The sequence below is a fragment of the Podarcis filfolensis genome (genome assembly GCF_964270895.1).
Source record: "Podarcis filfolensis genome assembly, chromosome: 2".
Lineage (NCBI taxonomy): Eukaryota > Metazoa > Chordata > Lepidosauria > Squamata > Lacertidae > Podarcis > Podarcis filfolensis.
The window spans coordinates 44,904,837-44,928,827 of record NC_139605.1 but is presented as its reverse complement, the minus strand read 5'-3'; the positions used below and the strand labels follow the sequence as shown (position 1 = coordinate 44,928,827).

Below are 23,991 nucleotides of genomic sequence, written 5' to 3'. Positions count from 1 at the left end.
TAGCCAGATAGCTTGAAATGGATGGTGTCAAATTATATGTGAGATTCAGTCTAACAACATCTAACTTTGGGCAAAAGATTTATTAAAAATGGCAAAGTTCACCCAACAGATCACATCCACTCTCTGTTTTCAAACCAGATGATAACATCTGATAGCATATTCAATTAATTGATGTTTTCCCTTTAGAATGCTTTGCTAAAGAATTGCATCACCAATAAATCACCTAATAAATACATGCCAAAAAATTGAGGGCTCATGTGAGTAGTTAAAATGACTAGTTTAAGAATGTAAGTTGTGTGTTATCTTTGTCATTACTGTCATGGAACCAAATGCTAAGAACATTTAATGTTTAAAATTAGAATGGGTTGTGTACAGCAAAGGTGTAGAAGACAAATGGAACTATTCTGACTACTTGTGACTATAGAAAAAGTTACAACCACATCCAGATTGTTAACAAGAATAATTATATACAGAAAATTTCAGTAACACTGAGCAATATCCAATGTTGATCATACTTGTAACTGACCCATTGAAATCAAATATTATGTGTATAACTTAGTTGGATATTATCCATTAGTTCTAGATCTTGAAAGTACTGTTAAAGTTTAAGGTGACTTGCTTCATACACTGATCTCTATATGTATCAGTTCTCACCAGCCCTTTATAATTAAATAATAATGAAGTTTTAAAATAAAAAATATAATTATTTGGGAATCAAGGAGGATGCATTTTGAGTAGTCTTGTGCCTTTGATCTGCACCACCTCAATAATGATAAAAAATGCATAGTTCCAATGGTAAAAGTTTGATACAAATGGAAATGAACACTAAATTAACTGGATGTTTAGTTACCAAAACGCTGTCCCTGTTTTTTGGCACTACATGTAACAAAGTTCTAGATCACCTTATCAGTGCAATGTATCTTGACTGCACAGTAAAAAAATCTATTTGCCTTATAATTAATACGTGCTTTTAAAAAGTTAAATATATGTGAGAGTTGATTCATTGTGTTGAACTGCCAATTGGTATACTCGTACAATTAAGGAAACATCTACTTGCTTTTAGTTGTACGGCTATTTGAAATCAACCCAGACATTGTATCAGCGAAACATTCTAGAGTGCCATTAGAACTTTAATTTTTCTTTTAAAAAATATTCTGTGCTTAGATGAACTGCTTATTGACTTCATCTCTGAGGTCACGTAAGGTCATAGTAAAATTCAACCGAGTAAAGTGCTCCAGCTAGGTGAGTTAACAATAATAGCCACACTGCACTTTGTAGCAGAATAACTCGACAGTTGCATTTAACAAAATTCACTTAAAGAAACCCAAAGTATACATTGTGTGTGTGGGGAGGAAATACTGCTCATAAAAGATGTTTTAAAAAAAACTAGCAGGAGCATTTCTCAGCATTTCCACATGCAAGGGATAGAACAAATAAAATAATAATAATAGTAACAGTAATAAAAAGGGTGGATATAAACAGTACTGTATATTGTTTGAATACAGCCCTTGTGCAGAAGTTATACCCTTCAGTGACCTTCTAGTATTGTGTCAGCTTGCTACATGCATGTCTTCATAGTCCAAACATGTGTGAAAGAGACCATTCGTCTACAGAACGTTGGATTTCTTTTTGGTATCGCTGGAACTGGGACAGCAGACATTTATAACTGCCACATTGGAAATTAAAAGTTACTTAAACGTAAAATCACATAAAAGATATGTCCAGGGTAAGATTTGCCATAAGGCTATAGAATAAATTATGAGATCTTCCACACATGCTTTTGGTACCCAGGCATGAGCCAAAAGCAGTGCACAAAAGCTTTCCACGTGAAATAAATAAATAATAAATAAATAAATAAAAATAGTGTCAATGATGATTAACTTTTAAAGAAGGAAATCAAAGAGAGTGTCTAGGGGGAAAAGGGGACACCCGGTCAAACGTTTTAGATATATATATATGAAAATGAGTTTTGGAAAAAGGGGGACAAAAGAAAGATGGGCTATGATAAAATACAAAAGAACAAATACAAACAGATGGACAAAGACACAGGTCCACTGAGGAATCTGGTACGAGGTTTGCTACTAGATTTATAGGTCACTCTCTCAGACGTTTGGTGGAAAACCGTCCAGCCTGCAAATGAATATAAAGGGAAGAAAACAAAGACACTTATAAAGTACAAATAGCTGAGATCAGTTGTCACCATCAGTCATATCAGCTTTGTTAGTTTATCATCCACATCTCCATTTTAGCCTTGCCAAAGAGGAGTAAGTTCATTGGCTATATGCAAAAGGATGCAAAAAATAACAGCAGAAGAAAATAGATACTTTGTAGGATTAGTTTGGCAGGACATGCAGAACTGAGTAAAGTATTGTTTTTTTAATCATCATTACACTTTGCAACAAATATTGCTACACATATCGTGACTAATCTATAGAACTGTGCACTGCAAGATACGAATACTACTATTAAATGAAACTGTGTCTCAAATGAGATAGAGATCTTCTAGTGAAGCCAGAAACCCATGCGAATAACGGAACTAACTTGCCAGGTGGTAAAAGCTTAATTGCTCCCATGCTATATTTGCGTAGGCCCAATATGAAAGAATGTCTTAGGAACAAAATTCTGCACCAGCTTTGGATTTAAGAATATGAACCAAAACAAAAGTAAGCCAGCCTTTCCCTCCTACCAAATTGTTTAAATGTACAATGGGCCATTTCCTTTTTTTTTAAAAAAAAAGATGTACAATTCCTTGAAAACTGGCAATTCTTCTATAATGTGAATCTAAGACATGTGATAGCTTCATTTTTCACACACTACTAACCTTTCAAATATTGCTCATAATCAAAAGATGCATTAATGACTTGGACATCTACAATTTCACGATAATTGAAGACCTATTATAATAATGTGATCATCACTATAGGACCCTTTCTGTTCTTACCACATTTATCCTATTAACCGCTCTATAAAGTAGATTAGACTGTGAGACGGTAACTTGCCCAAGTCAGTGCGCTGAGCAGCTATTTGAACCTGCAACTCCCAACGTCATACAAATTCACTTTCAATGTTGAAATAATTGCTAATTTCAGTATAGAAGGAATGATGACCCCAAGTATATAGAATCACCTTGGGCAGAATTTTCATGGGCATCGCCTCCCTCAGTAGCTAATCCAGAGCAGATGTCAGTGGACAAGGAAGCCTTGACAGAGCAGGGTTGCTGGGTCTGAACTGACTTTCCAAGTATGGCCGATGTGGACGAAGTTAGTGCTGCTGCTTCAGTAGAACCAGTCTGAGCTTTAGCATTTTCTTTAGCCAGAGTGTCTTTGCAGTCTGATACACTACCTAAAAAAGGATACATGCAACAATCACCAAACGCCAAGAAATAAGATTGGATGCAACTAGCGGGTCATTACTGAAGAACGCTTCAAGTATTTTGAAGCAGTGCAAGAAATCTACAGCTGCATGAAGCTGCACAGTTGAAACACTTCCAACTGCAGGTAACCAACCTGCTGTTCAGTTTGCAAGTTGTTGATGCCAATATAATATGAAATAACACTGACAGCAGCTTTACAATAGAAGTAGCTTTAAAACAGTAGTTTTACAATAGGCCCATAGCTAAGCTAAGCTATGGGCCTTTAGCTAAGCTATGGGCCTACAGGTATCCTTGGACTACAATTCCTATGATCCCTGACCAGTAGTGGGTGGCATAGTGGTACTCACCTGATCTCCCAACAGCTGAATCACTTCTCCTTACCAAGAAGGAGAAGGTGAGGAGGTGGGAAGTTTGGCACAATGCAAACACACCAGTAAAACCAATCTAGTGTTTGCACCGTGCTGACCTTCCTACCACCTCACCCTGGCACCACCTTCTAGTAAACAGCAGTGATTAAGTTGTCAATGGGTCAGGCGAGTGCAGCTGCTCCACCATGCTGTCTACTAATGTCTCTGACCTGTGGTCATGCTGGTTGGAAACAACAGAAGTTGGTCCAACAAAATTTGCAGAGCCACCCCATTTTACATTTTTTGGACATAAGCTATGTTTGTATGCTGACTAACCCCACTGAATGCAGTGAGATTTTACATCTGAGTAGACCTACATAGGATTATTGATGGATGCCATGACTGAGAGAGCTACATTAGGTGATGGCAAAGGTTTTTCAGGACTTTGCCATTGCCAAATCCAAACTATTTTTTAAAAAGTGTATTTTAGAAATCTGATATATGTATGTGTTTGTGAAAGACTGCTGTTTGGGAAACACAAGATGAAAACCCCAATGGGCACACAAAACAGTGTTGTTATTGTCTGGATTCTTTAAGAGACATGAGACTTGAAAGAGTTACTCGCGGCCTCATCCTACGCATGACCACTCAGAAATAACTAAAAGTTTATGCAATGGGATTCACTCCCAAGTAGGTGCATAAAGGATTAAAGTCTTAGTCCATCCAGAGTCTGGGTGGAATGCACCCCACCCCCACCCCCCACCCCCCAGCCACCCAAACTTAAACCCATTTTCACAGGAACTCATCTGGCCTTCCCTTAAAATGATCTCCAGGGAAAGGAGAGACCATCACTTCCCTGAAGAAGCTTGCTTCATTTCCCAACATCCTATGAATGAATAGCCCTAGAAGAAGAAGAAACTGGATAAAGGGCAGAGATGAAACTGCACTTCTGCATTGTGAGAAAAAAGCAATAGTTCTCACCTGGGTTGAGGGCAGTTGGGGGGGAAGACTGAAAGGAATCATTTCAGAAAAACACTGCAAGATTGAGCCACTCTATCAGATGGAATGGCTGAGCAAAACCCGTCCTCCCTTTCTCCAGGAACTTCAATGGCCTTCACATTTTAAAGTAGAAATTAGTCAGAAATAATAATTCATTGTCCCATTCTCTGGAGAATAGAGATTAGGGAGAAAAGATGGTCTTCACCTATCAACTTTTACGCAATGAGTAGGCGTGGTAATGAAGATATTAAAGAGTTTTACAAGGATTCTTTCCCTCTGCCCCCAATTTACTTTAAAACTGCTGACAGTGGTTGGAAACATATGGGATGGAAGCAAAAAATCCCCTTGTAAATAAGTTTCAAACACAAAAAGTTCATAACTTAGTATGGAAAAATGCTACAGCATTTTCTATGCAAAGGTTGCAGGGAACATGCCCCACGTTAGCTACAGCAAAGACTGCGGGAAGTGGGTGATTCCCAAGGGTAGCACATTCTTCCTTTTGGGCAGACAAAAATGAGAGGTGGGAACATTCAATTTAAAAGGTGCTTTTTAATATCACCCATTATATCTTCAGCCTAGTATACAGAAAAATAAAACAAATGTTAAAAAGATAAGTCGTCTACCCCATTCCACTAGGAGAAGCCAGTGCAAGAACTCCTGCTAGTGCAAGGGGGCTTGGCTGCCATACCCCACACCCCTCCCTCAAATCTGCTCTTGGAAGATTCCACAGAACAGTGTGGGGTGTGGAGGACTGCATTACACCAGCAATCTCCTCAGCACTACATTGAGTTCCAAGTCCACTCACCCTTTTTGTGAGGCAGTGTTGAGGGACAGCAGAGGTTCCACCAGGCCCCCTGATGAGAGAATCCTAACACCAGTGCCCCTTCCTGATAGATATCGTGGGTGTAAGCCCGCACCGCCTATCAGGAGCCTGCATCCCGGTTTGATGAACGGGGATGCAGGCTAGGACATGGGCTTGGCGAGGGGGTGGAGCCGGCAGGAAGGCTTCCCTCGGGTCCGCTCCCTGGCCATTTAAACGGCCTACACCTGGGACCCTACCTGCTTTCCCCTCGTCAGGTTCCCCACCCTTGGTTCAAGTTGATAGTCAAGGACTTTGCTGTGGTCGCCATTTTATGGGGCTGGGTAGGAATTTGTCCACCGGGTGAATTGGCTCCAACCTAGTGGCTTTGCCTACCTCATAGCAATCGCTGCAACTGAGTTGGGCATTGGGGCAATCCTTTGTCTTGGATGGAGAGGAGATTGTAGTTTCCGCCTGCTGCTCCAAACGCTGGGGTATCCCATTAAAGGGATTCGGGGGTCACCCTATTTGATGTAAGTCTTAGGAACCGCCGCCTGGATTGACCTGTGTGTCACTTCCAGTGGGCGGGCCGGAAGTATTTTGATTGTCCCATGCCCAAGCCAAACCTCTTTCATCTGTATTCAATAAAGTTGTGGCCTGTTTCGATCCAAATCCAGTCTTAGTGGTCTTTTATTTATCTGAGGTTGAGGACTGGGGAGCACAATGCCTGGACCCACAACTACTGAAATTAATGCACATAATGTGGTCATGTTCATTCATTTCAGTTGGTCTATTCTGTGTAAAAATTAGTTGAATACCACCCAACAGAAACAAAAAGCAACTAAATCATAAAACAGTCTGTAGGGTTTTTAAGTGCATTATGAGAATTAGGGTGGTCCCGCCCCCCAATTTTATTTTATCTTTTTAGAAAAAAATGGTGTTTTGCTATTACTGATGTTAATATAAATATATCCTATATAGGTACAGCCACATGTGGAGGAACATGAATGTCATGCTTCTTCCGTGCATGCCACCCTCCCCATGCCTACTAATGGCTTGGTGTGCCAAGGGGAAGAAAGACATAAGCAGAACTCTATTGGGCCTGCTGCTTCCCCAATACTGAGCTGGATCATGCTCAGATCATAAAGACTAAGCTGCAACCAGGCAGAAGAATACCATCTTCTAATCAAGACGCAGTCTTATACCTAGAAATAAGGTTTTACAAATGTTTCCATATGCTGTTGCTGCGGTGGTGTCTAATGTTGCTTCAGTGCTGGATTTACGTGTTAATTTGCGCAACAGGAAAATGTGCTAAAGGTCAATCTAAGTAAATCCATTTTAACAGGCCTTCGTTTGTTCTGGGGTCAAATAGTGCAAATGTAAAAAACCCCAAAACCACTGCCTTACAAAAGAAGTCCTCAATTTGAAGTCTTGAGTCTCTCTGCCAGAACAATGCAAATGTAAAACTGACACAGATGCTTTTCACTACACATCATGTGCACTTCGTAAACATGTGGCAGCAAAAGGATAGCACTGGTAAAGGTACCCATAGGAGAAAGTTATCTGATGTACGTACTTGTACTGGATGTTGTTGTTTTGAGCTGTTGAACAACAGGATTTATTAATTTCCCAGTTTTTAATTTGCTCTTGCTGGTTCTTCGTCGACGGCCAGTTGGCGGGGCAGAATGAAGGAACCCGATATTTGGTGGTAAAGGCTTCCCCAGTCGGATGTACAGGGCTTCTATTTCTTTCTTCTGCTGAGTCTGCAGCTCAGTAATTTCTTTCATGTGTCTGAAGAACAGAAACAGGTTGTTACATCAAATTCAAAGTGCTGCTTAAGTGTGTGTGTGTGTGTGTTGGAAAAGGTTCAGAAAAGGGCAACGAAAATAATCAAGGGGATGAAGCAACTCCCCTATGAAGAAAGGTTGCAACTTTTTAGTTTGGAGAAAAGGTGAATAAGAGGTGACCTGATAAGACGTTTATAAAATTATGCAGAAAGCACATAGAGAAAAGTTTTCCTCCCTCTCTCATAACACTAGAACTCATGGACCACTAATAAAGCTGAATGTTGGGAAGATTCAGGACAGAGAAAATAAATGACTTCTTCATGCGGCGCACAGCTGAACAATGGGACTCACTCCAACAGGAGGCAGTGATGGTCACCAAGCTGGATGGTTCTGAAAGAGGATTAGACAGATTTAAGTAGGAGAAGGCTATGGGATGCTACTAGCCATGATGGCTATGCTCTGCCTCCACAGTTGGAGGCAGCAATGCTTTTGAATACTTGTTGCTGGAAACCACAGGAGGGGCGAGTGCTTGGATCCTGCCTGCAGGTTTCCCACAGGCTTCTGTTTGGCAGCTGTAAGAACAGGATTCTGCACTAGATGGGTTATTTGCCTGATCCAGAAGGCTGTGTGTGTGTGTGTGCATGCGTGCGTGCGTAAAACACACACACACACACACACACACACAGCATATGTCTAATATATAATTTGTACATAGTATCCACATTAGGATCACAGGCAGTCTTTTTCATGCACACTGCATGAGATATACCCCAAACTCTGAGTTAAGCAAATATTTCAATAGAAAACCAGTCATATGATACCACCTGGGACACACACAAAAAATCCTGTGTAGGAAAAGAAAAGGAGGCATGACCACGAAGGCTATTAAAAGTTAATACTGAAAAGCTTGTGCATGATGCAGGAGTGGACAGGAAGCCAGTGCAGAGCTTTAAAAAGGAATGACACATGAGAAGAGCAATGAAAAGGGTGAATTATTTTGAAAGAGAGTGGAATAGAGGTAAGGGGACCAAGTTAAGAAAATGGAAAACCAAACAGGAGAAGGTTGCAGTAGTCATGGTAAGAAATGGCGATGGATTGGCTGGAGGTGCACTGGTCCAGGATGCCAGGATTGAACAATTAACTGAATAGTCCTGGTTGCTCCTCCTTTTCAGGGTGGTAGTGGTAGCAACTACAGAATCGTAAAACCCAGCTGGCAGCACTGCAGGGCAGCTGTTGGACAAGAAATAGGTGTGCAAGGCTTTCCTGAGCATCCTCCCTTTCTCCACAAGGAAATTACTGGTGATTTGGGTGAAAGTAGCATTAGTGAAATGCTGAAGGTGGCCACCGTTTGGAGAAAGGGTGGTGTAGAAATTAAGTAATTAAATTAATGTAATGTAATGTGATCAACAGCAGAGTTGAAGGAAACAAAGTAAGAAGAAAGCTGAAATATGCAAAATGTACTAGGAGGAGTTAAAGGTCAGAAGAGAAATTGGAGAGGGAGACTAGGGTGAACAGTGGCATATATGAATACAGAAGGGGAGGAGTTAGATGAAAGGCGTAGGTTGATACTGTGATGGAAAGGAGGAGAAATGACAAGGAAGATGGCTATGTGGTTTTAGAAGAGGACAGGATCAAAGCTTCACATGAAGTTAGATGAGGGCAACAGAATAGTGAGAGAAAGAGGAACAGTTTTAGGGACATGTGGGGGGGGGGAGCTGGAAGACGTGTCCTGTTAATGGAAAGAAAAACTGTGTTTACTTTATATTAAGATATCATCCACAAGTGTCATGGGTCATGATGACATTGTTGCTTCTCAGATGTTCTGATATAGGCCTAGTTCTTACTGTGTTGGGACTCTACCACTTCAGACTAAGTGTGAGGTTCATATATTAAGGCCTATAATCTTCAACAATGGAAAACACCTATAAAATAAAGAGAAGGGGAATAAACTGCTCCAACTGAAGAACATAAACCAGAGCCTGCTAGACCAGCCACTGGGTCCACTCTCCATTTCTCACAGTCGCCAACCAGGTGCCCATGGGAAGTCTGCAAGCAGGACCTGAGCACAACAGCCCTCTCCTCTCCTGAATTCCAGCAACTGGTATTCAGAGCACGCTGCCTCTTAACAATGGAGGTAGAACATAGGCATCAGTGTTAGCAGCCACTGACAGCCTCCATGTATTTGTCTAATCCTCCTTTGAAGCCATCCTTCAACCTCAGTCCTTCACCTTTAACCTTACGTGATGCCGTCCAGATACTTGACTGTCAGCTCAGGAGAACTAGGCCAAAAGAAGGAAGTTGATTTACTTGTAATATCAAGCAACTCCAACTTGTAATAAACGCGCAGGAAAGAAACAGAAACTGATTAAATGCTGTAAAAATATCACAAACGCACAAAATGACACCAGACATTCTGATGGAAATGAAACATACTTTTCCCTCAGGTGCTGCAATTCTTTCTTCATGTCTGCATCTTCAAACTCTGAGTCATTGTCACTGCTCACATATGATGATTGTGAATGGAAAGAAGTTATGTTGATGGTTGGGATTTTTGATCCATGACCATTAGGAGAATCAAGGCCTTGTGAACTGGACTTTCCAGACTTTTGCAGAAAAGATGAGGTCTTTTTCACGTAGTCATTTCCTGCACTACTGCTCTGTGGTGATGGTGGAGCTGCAGATGGTTTCCTTTGAAGAGATTCATCGCCAGAATCACTAGAATCCTGACCACAAAGTACATCGATAGAGGATGCTGTCTGCACACGCCGCAAAGAAGTCTTCATATCAGGGCTAGAAGGTTGATCATCTAAATAAACATCTGGTGGTGCAGAGTATCTCAAGGAATGCACAGGTGGTAAAGTTAACTCATCCTGTGTACTGACCACTGAAAATCTGCCAATAGTTTTTGCTGGTGTGCTGTCGTGTGTTTCAGCTTGTTTCTCACTACAGCTCGAGTCCACAGAGTCATCCTTTTCAGATTTACTGTTCTCTTCAAGTAACGGCGCAGTATTTTCCTTTTCACTCCTCTTAGAAGCATCTTTCTGAGCAACCTGAAGTAACATACAAGAACACAGTCTAGTTGGAGAACATGGGTTGTCTCTAATGCTGCTGCTACACCTGTGTAACGGACTTCCACTTATGCAACGGAACTTCACTTTCCTCTTCCCTCGCCAGCCTACCACACACCCTCAAAATCTGCTCAATGATTGGGGACCCTCTGAGTCAGATCTGTGGGTGCAGAGAAAGGGTGAGTGGCTTGTGCAGCACTGGATATGACCCTATGTCACCAGCCCTAGTTTTGATTAGTACACCAGAACATGGAAAGTTGCCTTGTGGTGTGCCAGATCATTTGTCAGTTTCTGTATACTGACTGGCAGCAACTCAGGGTATCCAGCAGGAGTCTTTTCCAACCCTATCTTGACATGGGAGAGATTGAATTTGGGACTTCCTGTATGTAAAGCAGGTGCTCTAACACCAAGTGCTGTAAGAATGAGATGACAATGTAGAAAGGAAAACAATACACAGGTAAATTGTAAGTTCAGAATACCTGAGGGAGTCCTGATGGTGTGCCAACAGAAGCGGAAGTAATGTTTGCAGCTTGTCCTGTTTAATGCATTGGAAACAAAAATGGACACACATATGAGCAGACATATTTTTTTAAAAAAGAACACACAACACACGCATATCTTAATGGTATCGTGCATAGATGCTGCACAAGGCTGAAATCCCGGTGTCAATGGGTCATAGCAATGTGCAAGATTACAGCTCATGTCTATAGAACACAATGTAAATTATGATGGCAGATGCAAGTTTTGAAACCATCCCAATGTTCATGATGTAAGACTATAAGAAGAGCCTGCTGGCCCATCTGATCCAGCATTCTGTTCTCACAAGTGACCAACGAGATGCCCATGGGAAATCTGCAAGCGAGACCCAAGCACAGGAGCTCTCTCCCCCACATTTGAATATTCTTTTTCAGTGTAATGAACTGGGCATTTCCACATTTCTCTGTAGAATTGAGTGAAAAAGATTAAGAAGGCTTTAATGGAAAGAATTGGATGTTTATCTGCACGCAATGGATATGATTAACAGCTCTGATAAGCCTTTTCCTTATAAGATCTTTTACACCCTATATTTTGGTCCTTAAAAGGGCTTCCTGGGCAGCTCAATTGAATATATGTGATAAAGGAATGAGATCACAACAGCTTGCCCCACCCACAGTGAGCACATGATCAGCCCCAGTGTCTGATTTGTGGGTGTTTGATTTGCACTAGAGCTTACACGCAAAAACATCCAACATGTGTAAGCTTGAATTGTAGGCTTGATTCCAATATTATATGTGCGATAATTGTCCTTGCTTTTTCATGCATTCACCCTATGGAAGCAAGGTCTAAAGGAAGGAGATGTGCCCATGGTGGGTGAGATTAATACATGTAGCTCCTCGGCAGATCAGGCTGCATCTACACATTTTACATCCTCCCAGTCCATGACAAATTACTTTCAGTATTCTAGATTTCAAAATACGAGGGTGGACTGACTTTGAACACAATAGGTAAGCATGTTCAAACCTCCACCTTTTGCATCTACGCTATAGCATCCAGTTCATACTGGGAAAGTTATGGAGATCACAGATGGTGATGCAGTCTGCACATGCCACCTCCAGCCACATTAAGACTCCTTAGAAGGGTCAGAGGTATATATGTACACAGGTCAGCTAATTTGGCAACCGGAAATCTCAATCAGATTCTGTATAAAGATGTCTATGATATTTCCTTAAATCTTTTCTTTGCTATTGTGACAGGTTAATACTGGCTGTTGTTGTTGTTGTTGATGATGATGATGATGATTTTTTTGCCCTGGATTAATAACACTTGTATAATGCTTGCCTCTTTTTAAAACATAATTATAATGCTTATCGGCCCAGGCCATGTGGTCAAATTAATGTGATCTCATTCACACATTACATGTTGGGGCAAGTATTACCCAAACTGGGTTTAAATGTACCATATTTTGTATCATATGTTAAAAATTTAGATATAACATATCCTTACGCATAATTAGTAAGTAGTTACATATGAATTAAGGCAAATATTTAAGTTTCTGATGTAGTTGCTGAAGCTATATCTGAAGGAACATTCCCAACTACACATAATTTGATTCCTAGAATTATTGCCAGTCATTGACGTTAGTTGGTCTGAAGGGTATCTATTAGGAAGAATAGACATTAAATTCATTGATGCTACCTGCTCTGCTTGTTGATCCATGAGTTATTTCTGAGGGCTGGATGCTGGTAGAAGTAACTTCTGCTTTTCTCACCTTTAATAAAAGGACCAAAATACAAATTAACCTTTCAAAAGAAAGCAGAATGTTTGATTTACATAGAAATATGTATGCATTGTCTCTCAAGCTTATTTCATATTTATCCTAAAACAGGTATATCACACACCAGTAACCTGCTTTCTTCCATTTTCCAGGTTCCATGTTAGTCTTTCTTAGATAGCTGAATCTGGGGGTCGTGGATCCTGTCCGATGCCCTGCTGGTGGCTAGGGCCATGGCACGACCCCCAGTGACATCAGGGGAAGCTTCCAGTTGTATTTGCATCAACAAGCTCCTCCCACTGTTTGTTAACCTTCAAATGTCTCCCCACTGAGTTGGGTGGAGTCATATATTGATTGTTTGATCCAATGCCTAAGCCAATACCACTTACATGCTGTAACCAATAAAGCTGTGGCCTTATTTAGCCCATTAACCTAAAATACATGTGTCCTTGTGTCTTATTTATCCCTAAGTGGGTGGTGGGTTCTCGACTCACAAACACCAATTCATTAAATTCCAGTGTTCGAGTCGTAAGTATGACATAATATGTGTGGAGTGTTTAGGTGTATATTGCAATTTTTAGTAAATTCTGGGGGAATCTAGTTACGATTATGAAATCATCCATACGCCAAGGATAATCAATTGAATTTGTTATTCGCCTTTGGCCCACCCCTGATTAACGCCTTATAAAGAAGGTAGGCATTTCATGTGGTTATGGCACCCAGGAGGTGCCAGACTGCACTAATAGGGCACTATCAGCCAAAGTTGGTAGTGTGCCAAATCCTGGTTAAAGAGTGTAGGGACTAGCAAATGGCTAAAGCACATCTCTCTCATGCTCTCCAGTCCCTGGAATTAAGGCCTTTACCCTTAGCTGAATGAACCCATACACTGGAGAAAAGTTTCATAGGGTGGGATTCAACTAAGTATGCAATAGTGTGGATGTAATAATGAATTCACAGAGCTAGTATTCAACATGTGTTCATGCTGCTGGCCAAAATAACATCACAACAACTGATATTAGGGTGGGCCCTATTAGGCTTTTGGCAGTTCAGGATCCCAAAATGTAAATGGATTCTTTTGACAACTCAGCTCCATGTAGCTTTCATTTAAAAAAAAAATCTGTTCACTTGTTAAAGGTAAAGGTAAAGGGACCCCTGACCATCAGGTCCAGTCGTGACCAACTCTGGGGTTGTGGCGCTCATCTCGCTTTATTGGCCAAGGAAGCTGGCGTACAGCTTCCAGGTCATGTGGCCAGCATGACTAAGCCGCTTCTGGCAAACCAGAGCAGCACACAGAAACGCCGTTTACCTTCCCGCCGGAGCGGTACCTATTTATCTACTTGCACTTTGACATGCTTTCGAACTGCTATGTTGACAGGAGCAGGGATTGAGCAACAGGAGCTCACCCCGTCATGGGGATTTGAACCACCGACCTTCTGATTCACAAGTCCTAGGCTCTGTGGTTTAACCCACAGCGCCACCCATGGCCCGCACTTGTTACTTGCCCCAAATTCTTCCCAGGGTGAGATTAGGAGCAGATGTCAGATTTGTGCACGCCTCTCCTCACTTCTATCACTACAGGAAGAAGTTAATAAATGTACTGATAAATGTGTTTATCGGAACAGGAAATCTTCCTTGGGAAATAGAACCCACTAGAAAGGGGCAAAAGATATTGCAGAGTCAATATCTACATGCAGACTTCTTCATTAGACTTGGGAAGAAGGAAGAGCACAGAATTCCTACCTTGATCTCACCTTTGGCAAAATCCTATACATCAAATAATGAGCAGCCAGCCAAATGACAGAAATAAGGCTATGAATGCAGTATACCTTATTTTCATTCTCATATTCCAATAAACAATCTCTTAGTTAAAAAAAATGATAAGTTTAAAATAAGGCTTGGTTCCACCAATGTTCAGAAAGTAAGGGCCAATGGTAACAACACATTAGAATTTATTTTGATCATGGGCACCAGATTTTTCTCTCTGTGCATAGAACATTTTGAGTGGAGGAGGAAGTAAACTTTACTTAAAAAAAAATTAAGAGGACTTTGTACTATCTTGGTAGTTAGACCTCAAATAGCCTGAAACACAATGCACCCCTCTCAAATGACAAGTTTGGTTTTTGTCTCTTAAGGATAATGACAGTGAGTTTGCAATGTTTGATGAAGGCATGTATTGTACACCACAAAGAAAGAATATTTTTAAAATTTGCACCAATAACTGAGAACCATGTATTTGCTTTGTGAAGCAGACCACACAGCATAACAAGTGCAATAGTTTGAAAAAGGCTACCATCGGCTCTTCGTTTCTGAATTCTGGTTTACAAAGCCCATAAACTGCAGCACTCTTAGCAGAGGTTTGCATGATTTCTGTGTAAGTGGTACCACAGGCACCACAGCCACAGGTTGACTTGCCGGAACAGGAGACGTGGTGAGTTCAGGTTGATCCTCAGCTGACGTAACATCCATGGCAGCTGCAGGAACTTTCAGGTCCAACACAAGCGCAGGCAAAGGTGCCAAGTTAAATTCACCATCTCCTTGGTCTATAGGTACAAAGCTGTCCGGTGTTGCTGCAGATGCAGAAGATGTCGGGACATACTCCTGGTAGAGCAAGTTGCGCAGCTTCTCATCCAGACTCTTTATTGTGTTGTCAGCAAAATCAACTCTCGGTGGCCCTTCACCGTCTGATTCTACAGCACAAGGCGGCTGAGGCCCGCTAACTGCAAGGCCAGCGGATGACGAGGGCTGGGACTGGGCTTGTAACTGGGATGTAGCTGCTGATGAGTGAGGGGGACTTGAAAGCTGAGGTGCTGCTAGAATCAGAGGATCGGGGACAGCAGACACAGGAACTGCCTGGCTTGCAAAAGAAGGAGGCATCTGACTAGGCTGACTGCTGTCTGGCAAGTTGAGGATTTGTGTTGGAGGCTGGTGTTCTAAAACAGTCGCATCAGAGACAGCAGGGAGTGGGCAGGCTTCTGCTGCCTGTGCAGAAGCAGTCTGGATCGGCTCTGGCAGCCTAGCAGTCCCCTGTTCAGCCTCTGTCTCAGGGACACACGGGTTTTCATCTATTCGTTGGAGTGCCTGCAATGGGGGATTTAGAGGAAGCTGGGCCTCAGGACGTTCTTCGAGTGAAGTTGCACTGGGGGCAGCAGGTGTACCAGGCTGACTGGATACAACAGGCTGTTGTTGCGGAGGGTACTCTGGTTGGCCTGTGTTGTCAGCAACCTGTTCTGGAGCACATGGAGCCGTCACTGGGGGTGTTGCAGTGGATGTTTCTGGCTGGACCTGTGGAAGGGAGGTTGGTGCTGCAGTGGAGACTTGTGTCAGAGGAGCAGGAGGAGGAGCAGGAGTTGCTTTGGGGCTGTCCGTGGCGCTCCTTTGACCTGAAAGCTGCTGATGGGCTGTGTTTGTGGGTTTGTCTGTTGCTGTAGAGCTCTGCTGCTGATCATCCGACTGTTCTACATCTGTAAATAACAGAAAAGGAAACCTTGAGTTCAGAGAATGGCACTTCCGTTTGTAGCCTCAAATGGAGCCTCAAACATAGGACCAGAAATGTAAGAGCAGAATGATAAAACGCTTTAAACAGCTGAAGTGCTCTCCTTGTATTAAAGCAGTTTTAAAACAGATGATTTTCTGTATGTAAACAAGAATATTGTATACATTTTGTTTTACATCTACAGCTAAAACATGATCATAAAGACAGGCTACTCTTGCTTACTATTACAGCTATATATAGCAATTTTTCTAATGTAAGACAGATTGCCCTTTATTGGCTATTAGTAGTAATGATGCACTGCCCCATTTCAACCAACTGGAAAATTGAGATTAATAACAAGGTGGTGCATGCATTACAGAGTCTTTAAAATTCATTTATGTGACAGGAACTTCAATTACATCTACGCATGTAAAACAAAAAGGATCCAGTTCAATGTTCATAAATGCGTACTCTTTTGTAGCAAGGTTTTGACACTAATTTGCCTCTAACTTGTTCCGCTTGCCCTTGGCTATTCCAATTCTCTTGAGTAATGAATGATTGAAATAAATGCCTTTTCCGGGGAAAGCTAATTGCTACTTTACAGCTATGGGACCCACACATTTGTGGATGGCTTCTGCATGCAACTGCCTCTGCATTATTGATTGTGGCCCATCAAACCCTGGTGACAAAAGAAATGAAAATCCTGAAGATGGTATCTTGAATAAATCCAAATATATTTTTATTGGCCACGTAGTTAGTTTTAAATGCTTTCCTGCTATTTCTTTTCACTTTCCCATGTGTTTCCTTTTTGAAAAATAGTAAATGAGTTTTTAAAAGGTAGCGAGTTTTCTATCTTATGCTATGATTTTTGTGTAAGTGCCTGGAAGGACAGGAACATATAGGAATTCTATGATTTGTTCTTAAATCTTTAAAGTTCTCAAGTACCTGGAGCGTCGGCCTGTTTTGCACTTTGAGGAGCTGATGAAGTGAATTCTGGTGCTTCAGCCGCTGGATTTTCCACAACAGGACAAATGATAAACCACCGCTTTCCTGTATGCAGAACTAATCACAAAAGGAGGGTTGGAATGGTCACTATTTCTATATCAAACACGGGCAAGAGGCTGATATTGCTCAAATGAAATCAGCACATAATGCAAAAGATACACTGTCTTTAATTTCAAGAAGAAATTCAAAAAACAATAATGCAGGACTACCACATTTAAATATGATGCTTCCACAAGGCTGATGGAAATAATGAAGTCTAGAGCAATAGCTACCGTCATGCTTGCAGCCTAATCCTAGACATGTTTCTTCAAGAACAGGGATGGTCAAACATGCCAATATCAGTTTCTCCCAATTTCTTATCCATCTTAAATTCAGTTCTCCACATTTCCATAGGAGTTTAATTTTTTTTTCTTTAAAAATGTCATCATGAAAATTCATTAGTAAGTTTCTCCTAATACACACATTTTTGTACAGAGTTCTGTGGAATATACGCAAAGCAATTTCCCCTGATATATTGCATTTTTATGCACATTTCATTGTAGTATATGCATTTTTGTAAACATTATTGGACTGGAGAACTGCATTGCAAAATTTGGAAAAGTCTGAATTCTGATGGATGGCAGTGTTTCGGTTCATATATTTTTTCAGAAAGTCTGAGCAAGGTAGGTTCACTTTTAAATGCAAACAGAACTGAATTTCCCTGCCATCCCTACTCAGAAATAAATCTCACCGTGTGCCGGTAATTGTGCACAGAAACACAGTGTTGCATTCAGAACATGACAAGATTGGGTTCATTAATTTCAGCAGGCTTACTCTGAACAAAATTTAGAATAGCACCCATAATAAGTGAATTGAAAGCTAGAAGCAATCTTTGCAGGATTTTGAGGCTTAGTTATGTTTTAGATTTCATCTTCTGCCAAAACCTGTAGACTACCAGAAAGCCACAGTTAATATGCTTACACTTATCTTGTATGTCTGCAGTAGTGCATATATGCACATGTAGAGACAAACCTCTTTTGAGGTGGAAAGGTATTCTAAAGGATGGAAGTGTCACTAGCACAGTGCTACTATGATATTCATAACTGATTTGCCAACGTAAGTAAGAGTCAGGAAGAAACATTACTTGCAATAGGGAGAACAATCAGTCAGTGCTCATTTCCCTTTAATGTGATGGTGCCATCTAGCAAGACTAATAGCAGTTGGAAGACTGTTCCCCCGTGACACTAATCAGACTTAAGCTTGGGGCTTGCTCTGTAGAATGTTTAGTGGCTGGGCTGATGAACTCTAAAAATAGATAATTGTCAGTGATATCCAATATAGATTAATTGCTTTACAGGGTTTTTTAGGGGGGCGGGTTGACACATATAATCATGGAAACACTTTTACCATTCTGTTGGTACACTGGCATTCTTGCCTGGGATTGCCGATTCACCTATTTAAAATGAAAAAGACCATTAGTAGTCTACATGCATTTATCTGTGGTTGAAAGTTCTGCTTAATGAAATAAGCAAAAAATATTATACTATCACATAGTTCTTTTAGTGGAAGCTGTTGAAGACAATTAGAGTAGACTTTCATCTACCTTTGGTGGGTTGGGTTTTTTTTAGCAATACCTCATTGTTTTCCATCCTGCAGGTGTCTTGCTGAGGGCTTGCACCCTGATCAGAACTTCGTTCCCCTTCTGTATCTTCACTAAGCATATCTTCTGCTTTGTCAATGATTTCTTTCAGTTGCTCTATAAATATCTCTTTCTCAGTAGGCAATATAAATTCATTTTCTACCTATAGGGATACACAGATATATATATATATTTATTTTTTAAAACTGCATTCTCTCTAGTGTTTGCTCTGTAGTAACTTCATAACAAGAAGTAACTGTATGGCCAATTTAAATCTTTTAAAAATAGCATGCAGTGGAAAGAAGTTCCACATATATGGAACTGGGTGTGCATGAACCATAGTTTATGCTTTACATTTGAAATGAACGGATCTTTTCCCTGGCCAACAGAGCTGAGCAAAGCTACAGAAATTATTCATTGCTCTTATGTAACTGACCTATCTTGATTAAGCAGTAAATGAATGCATTACTGCATGAGAGGCATTTCAAAATATGCACAAGCTTCAAGGACTAGTTGATGGGTCACTGGGAACTTTCAACTTGCCCTGCTTATGCCAGAGCAATTAAGGATAGCATATTGAATATCTCTGAGCCAAATTAGCAGCAGTATTCATGAACAGCTGAAGCATCTTTTGCACATATGCAACAGCAATAAATTGTGACTAGCATGTATGAAGGCCAGAACAGTACCTCTCATCCCACACGGCACACTGACTTCCCAAACAGTAAAGAGAAGAGTGCAAAAGTGGGCCACTCATAGGGAGGTAAAAAACATCCTCTCTTACTATTAGCCTGTGTGTATAGACTAAGTCTAGCTTCCCCTCCCTGCTTACCAGGCATCAACATAGAGACCCCTTTTATTCTTCTTCTGGAAGGATGAGCACACTGCAGAGCAAAGCATCAGCTTGCAGCCATCAGACATCTTCACTTCCTAAGAATTCCTCTGGGTCCATATGGGTCCCAGGGTCAATTTGAAGAGGCCAGCCATTTGCTTTGACGTGATCCCAGCCCACTCAGAAGGTTTAAAGAAGAAGAAGTTAAAAATAATTAAAAATAGGAGGGGTAGGGAGCCTTGGCATGTGGTTTCCATGGGTGCCAGGGTGTCTATCAGCACCATACCGGGCACCAAACACACATCCAGAAATGGGATGCTAAACAGAAATCAGGCTGCGTCTCAATAGCTCCCTTCTGAATGATCAGAAATACTTTTCTGTGGCTGTACTAAGAAGGCGGTGGCATCAATTCAGCTAATGAATCTAAAGAAAGGTCTTACCATGTAAGTAGCAATTTCTTCTGGTGCATCGCCATCTAAATCAAACTTAAATGTAACCATTTTGTGATTGTGTGTTTCTAGCTGGCATTCCACCATCTTATCCCCTGTGTTGCATACCTATAAAAAGAATCAATAATTATTTCTAACACTCCCAAAGGAGCCCAGGGTGGCAAAAACATCTCATTCATAAATATTCTGTCATCAAAGTAATTCTCCCAACCAGAAATTTCAGGGTTGCCAGGAATAGTACCTTTCACCCATGCATGGGTAGAACAGGAATATAAATATATAAGTAAGTCTTAAGCAAATGTAGCTGACTTACATTTAAAATTGTCAGTTTGGGCCTGTTGGATTTTTCCTGGCGTGAACGAGTACGTGTTGATTTCTTATGCTTCTTGGAAGATTTTCCTTCTTGTTTACTACTTCCACTTGTTCCTTCAAAACTGTCACTCATCTCTTTACCAGAAGCCACATCAGGACTCATGTAACTTTGCAATAAGGAGTAAAATGAAGACAGAAGACAAATAGTATGACCATGAAGCATTCTTTTAAAAGCTCCCCCTCAAAATCAGCACAAACTCTTCAGAACATGCCTTTTTGCAAGAGATCAGAGGTCCACCTCATTAGGTATTCCATCTCTAATGCTGCCAGCAAGATTTTTACTATGAATTTTAACTGCCATGTTCACTGACAGATCTATCCATCAATGTGTCTAAATTTAGTATTTCTTTTTATTTGTCCAGAACCTACTGAGAAGCAGTACTCACTTGGTGACCTACTGGCAAACTACATTTGGCTTGGAGGGTCCCAAGCTATGCATTGGTAGAAGAGGATATTTATAAATAAAATATAAGATTCTGTGCTTCCTTTTTCATCCAGGCTTTGATTGCACAGAATTTGCTCAAATCGAAGTCCCTCATATCAAATTAGGAAACAGACATCAGATGGACAACTATTTCTTTCAGCTGTTTAAATGCATTTACATTTTTAATTAAAAATATCCTCATGCTCTTCTCACAGTGTACCTTGGGAAACATAATGACTAAGAACAACAACAAAACTGAAGATTTTTTTGGGGGGGTCTGGAACAGTGTTTTTAAAATGGTGTTCTGATGAGATGATCAATAGTGGAAGACAAGTTGTCCAAAATACAATTTCTCCATTATTAGTAAATGTTTCTGTGGTACACATCAGCACAGTCTTGGGAACTGCAGCAGCACAGGTGTTGCTAGCCCCATGCTTGGTGTTTCGCAGGGGTTCTTTGGCTTCATGTGCCTGTTTCTCTGGTGTAACAAGAATACACAAACCAAGGATGTAAATGGCAGGCTTCTTTCTCCCCCAGTCCCAGAGAGAGGGGAGAAATAAGTGCTTTTCCAGTCCTAGGCTCCTTGCTAGCCCCTGTTGTTTGGGAACAGCTAAGCATAGGGCCAGCAAAATGCTTCTTTCTCTAACCAGGAGTGGGGGGTGGGGTGGGAGAAAGAAGCCTGCATTTTAAATACAGTGGTACCTCAGGTTACATACGCTTCAGGTTACAGACTCTGCTAACCCAGAAATAGTGCTTCAGGTTAAGAACTTTGCTTCAGGATAAGAACAGAAATCATGCTCTGGCGGCATGGCGGCAGTAGGAGGCCCCATTAGCTAAAGTGGTGCTTCAGGTTAAGAACAGTTTCAGGTTAAGAACAGACCTCCGGAACCAATTAAGTACTTAACCCGAGGTACCACTGTATTCGCTTTGGCTGCACGTGCCTGTTCCCAGCAGGATTTAACCCCAGCTGTTGAGTAGAGGTTAATTCCTGCTTAGTTTGGCTGTGTGCACCTTCTGGGAACAGGCACCCACACCCAATGCAGAACTGAACCCTCATCCTCCCACCTATCAGTTGACATCACAAGGGATGTAGGATGATTGACAGGCTTGGGGAAATGGGTTTGTGGGCCAAACTGGACTCCTGAGTGGACAAAGATTGGCTGGAGGTTCTCCACCCCTGCCCTAGAAAACGTTTCAAATCCTCTTGTGTAGACATGATAACAGTTAATGATTGGTATGCCACTGTACTAGACAAATGGTGAGGATACCTTTCACAGCTCTGTGATAGTGACTGCTGCTTTTCCATTATTCCATGCTCCTAAAATGGAAGGAAGAAACAGTTTTTTCACCAGAGGCATGCTTCATAATTAATATTTGTGTGCAAATCCAGCCACGGCTAGCACTTGTAATTCCAATTGATTTCAATGGCCAACTCTGTGCCAGCATAGCAAACAATCTCTGAGGACACCCTCTCTTTGAGGAAATTACTAGTCATAATGCCTTTGAAGCTGTTCCCCCTATGGAGCAGCATCATGTGCTAGCACTGATATCAGATGAATCAGCTGGTAATATCCGCAGTGGCAAGTTTCAGCCAAAGACTAACAAAAGACCAATCTTTAAAATCCAGGTCACTTTATATTATTATCACTATGCTATTGTGGTGGGAAACTGAATAAAGAAGCATTAGTTTATGGAAAGGAAGGTACTCAGAAAGCTGTGGAATAAATATAAATATGAAGAATGAAGATTTTGAATTATTTCTTATAAAGAACTTATAAATGTCATTGAGAGGAGGATCATAAAAAATTCACAGGAGGTGAATTGATTTTAGGAGACTCTACCCTGGCAATTGAGAAAACAGCTCATTCAACTAGACCAATGAATTTTCTGATAGTTAACAGCAAAAAAACCAAGTACTACCTCTTGAGAAGATTCTGTAGCCTGTGGCATAACTGGGCATGAAGTTTGGACCTGCTGGCCCAGAGGCTGGTGATTATCTGGCTGAGGCGGCAGATAACCAGTAGACTGGAGAGGCAGCCCATGATCTATAGGCATTGCTGCATTTGATGGAGCAATGGTGCTTTGTGGAAGACCTTCTGGACCAATACAGGGTTGCAGTGCTTCAGGCTGCAACTGCAGTGGTGGTGACATAACTGCAGAAGGCTGCACTGGCAATGCAGGCATCTGGGTCCCAATATCCACAGTATACTGAGGGTGTCCAATAATCTGTTGCAACATAGCACACACCTGTTAGTAACATCAATTCCATTTATGATATTAATAATTCACATAGCTAAACTCATAACTGTTTTAAATAAAAAAACCTTTTTAATACAAATCATTGCACTGTAGTGTGATGAAACCATACTTAAGTGCTTTTTGTTTTGAAAAACAAAGGAAGGAAGGAAGGAAGGAAGGAAGGAAGGAAGGAAGGAAGGAAGGAAGGAAGGAAGGAAGGAAGGCCCATTCAGACAAACAGTGACTTATCATATGCAACAACTCACCACTTAGATCTGAAAATTTTCAGCACACCACTGCAGATTACTAAAGGGAGTTGTGAGTTAAATCACCAGATCTGCATGGCAAGTTGCTGCACATGAATGCTTTATTTTATGAAGCAGCTTCTAAGAGCCCATACACATGTCTATTTCACCACATAGCTAAACCTCAGATCTATTCACACCTTCCTTACAACTTGTCAGGATGATAAAGATTACCAACTTATCCCACGGTGAGAGAGCTCACATCAGGGAAGTTTAGTTGTATGTACAAGGTGAGAGTGGTTGCATTTCAGACAATCACAACATCGTTATTTCTGTGAAATGGGGCTCAGTTCAAGAGTTAGGAACTGGATCAAGACATAATGTCTAAATGCTGGATGTAGATTTTTTAATATAAAACTAGGGCCCCCCCCCCACAATCAACAAAATAAGCATAATGTCACATCTTTACACATTGCTGACACTATACCTTTGTTTGCACGTAACACTAAGCCAAATCACACCTCAGAATGAGTGAGCAAACTGCAGGCTTCCAGAGAGAAGTTATTTAGCAAAGTGCAACAACAAAATTGCTGGAGAGCAGGGAATTCGACACAATCTCTGCTCCACGAGCCCACACGTTTCCGTGTTTGCACTAAACCATGGTTTAGCACATGGTGGTGGGAAAAACAGACTTCTGTTTCCTTGCACATAT

The 23,991-nt window shown here is 41.2% G+C and overlaps 1 protein-coding gene across 32 annotated transcripts in view; it reads right to left on the bottom strand.

Annotated features, from left to right (window-relative positions):
• WNK2 (WNK lysine deficient protein kinase 2) overlaps positions 1–23,991 on the bottom strand; it is a 108,422-nt gene that overhangs the window by 22,990 nt on the left and 61,441 nt on the right. For 23 of the 32 annotated variants that reach the window (XR_014545332.1, XR_014545333.1, XM_083602830.1 and 20 more), the window contains 14 exons: positions 22,717–23,022; positions 22,065–22,114; positions 20,314–20,479; positions 19,992–20,108; positions 18,715–18,882; positions 18,488–18,533; positions 17,042–17,158; positions 15,037–16,085; positions 12,549–12,621; positions 10,853–10,908; positions 9,739–10,355; positions 7,095–7,309; positions 3,127–3,342; positions 2,032–2,130 (listed from right to left, as the gene is read on the bottom strand). Coding sequence is in view for 29 of the 32 variants with exons in the window: in XM_083602830.1 (XP_083458956.1) it covers positions 2,032–2,130; positions 3,127–3,342; positions 7,095–7,309; positions 9,739–10,355; positions 10,853–10,908; positions 12,549–12,621; positions 15,037–16,085; positions 17,042–17,158; positions 18,488–18,533; positions 18,715–18,882; positions 19,992–20,108; positions 20,314–20,479; positions 22,065–22,114; positions 22,717–23,022 (3,295 nt within the window). In the remaining 3 variants the exon portion in view is untranslated. The remainder of the gene's footprint in view (positions 1–2,031; positions 2,131–3,126; positions 3,343–7,094; positions 7,310–9,738; positions 10,356–10,852; positions 10,909–12,548; positions 12,622–15,036; positions 16,086–17,041; positions 17,159–18,487; positions 18,534–18,714; positions 18,883–19,991; positions 20,109–20,313; positions 20,480–22,064; positions 22,115–22,716; positions 23,023–23,991) is intronic. The other 9 variants (XR_014545334.1, XM_083602838.1, XM_083602836.1 and 6 more) reach the window with 1 other exon arrangement.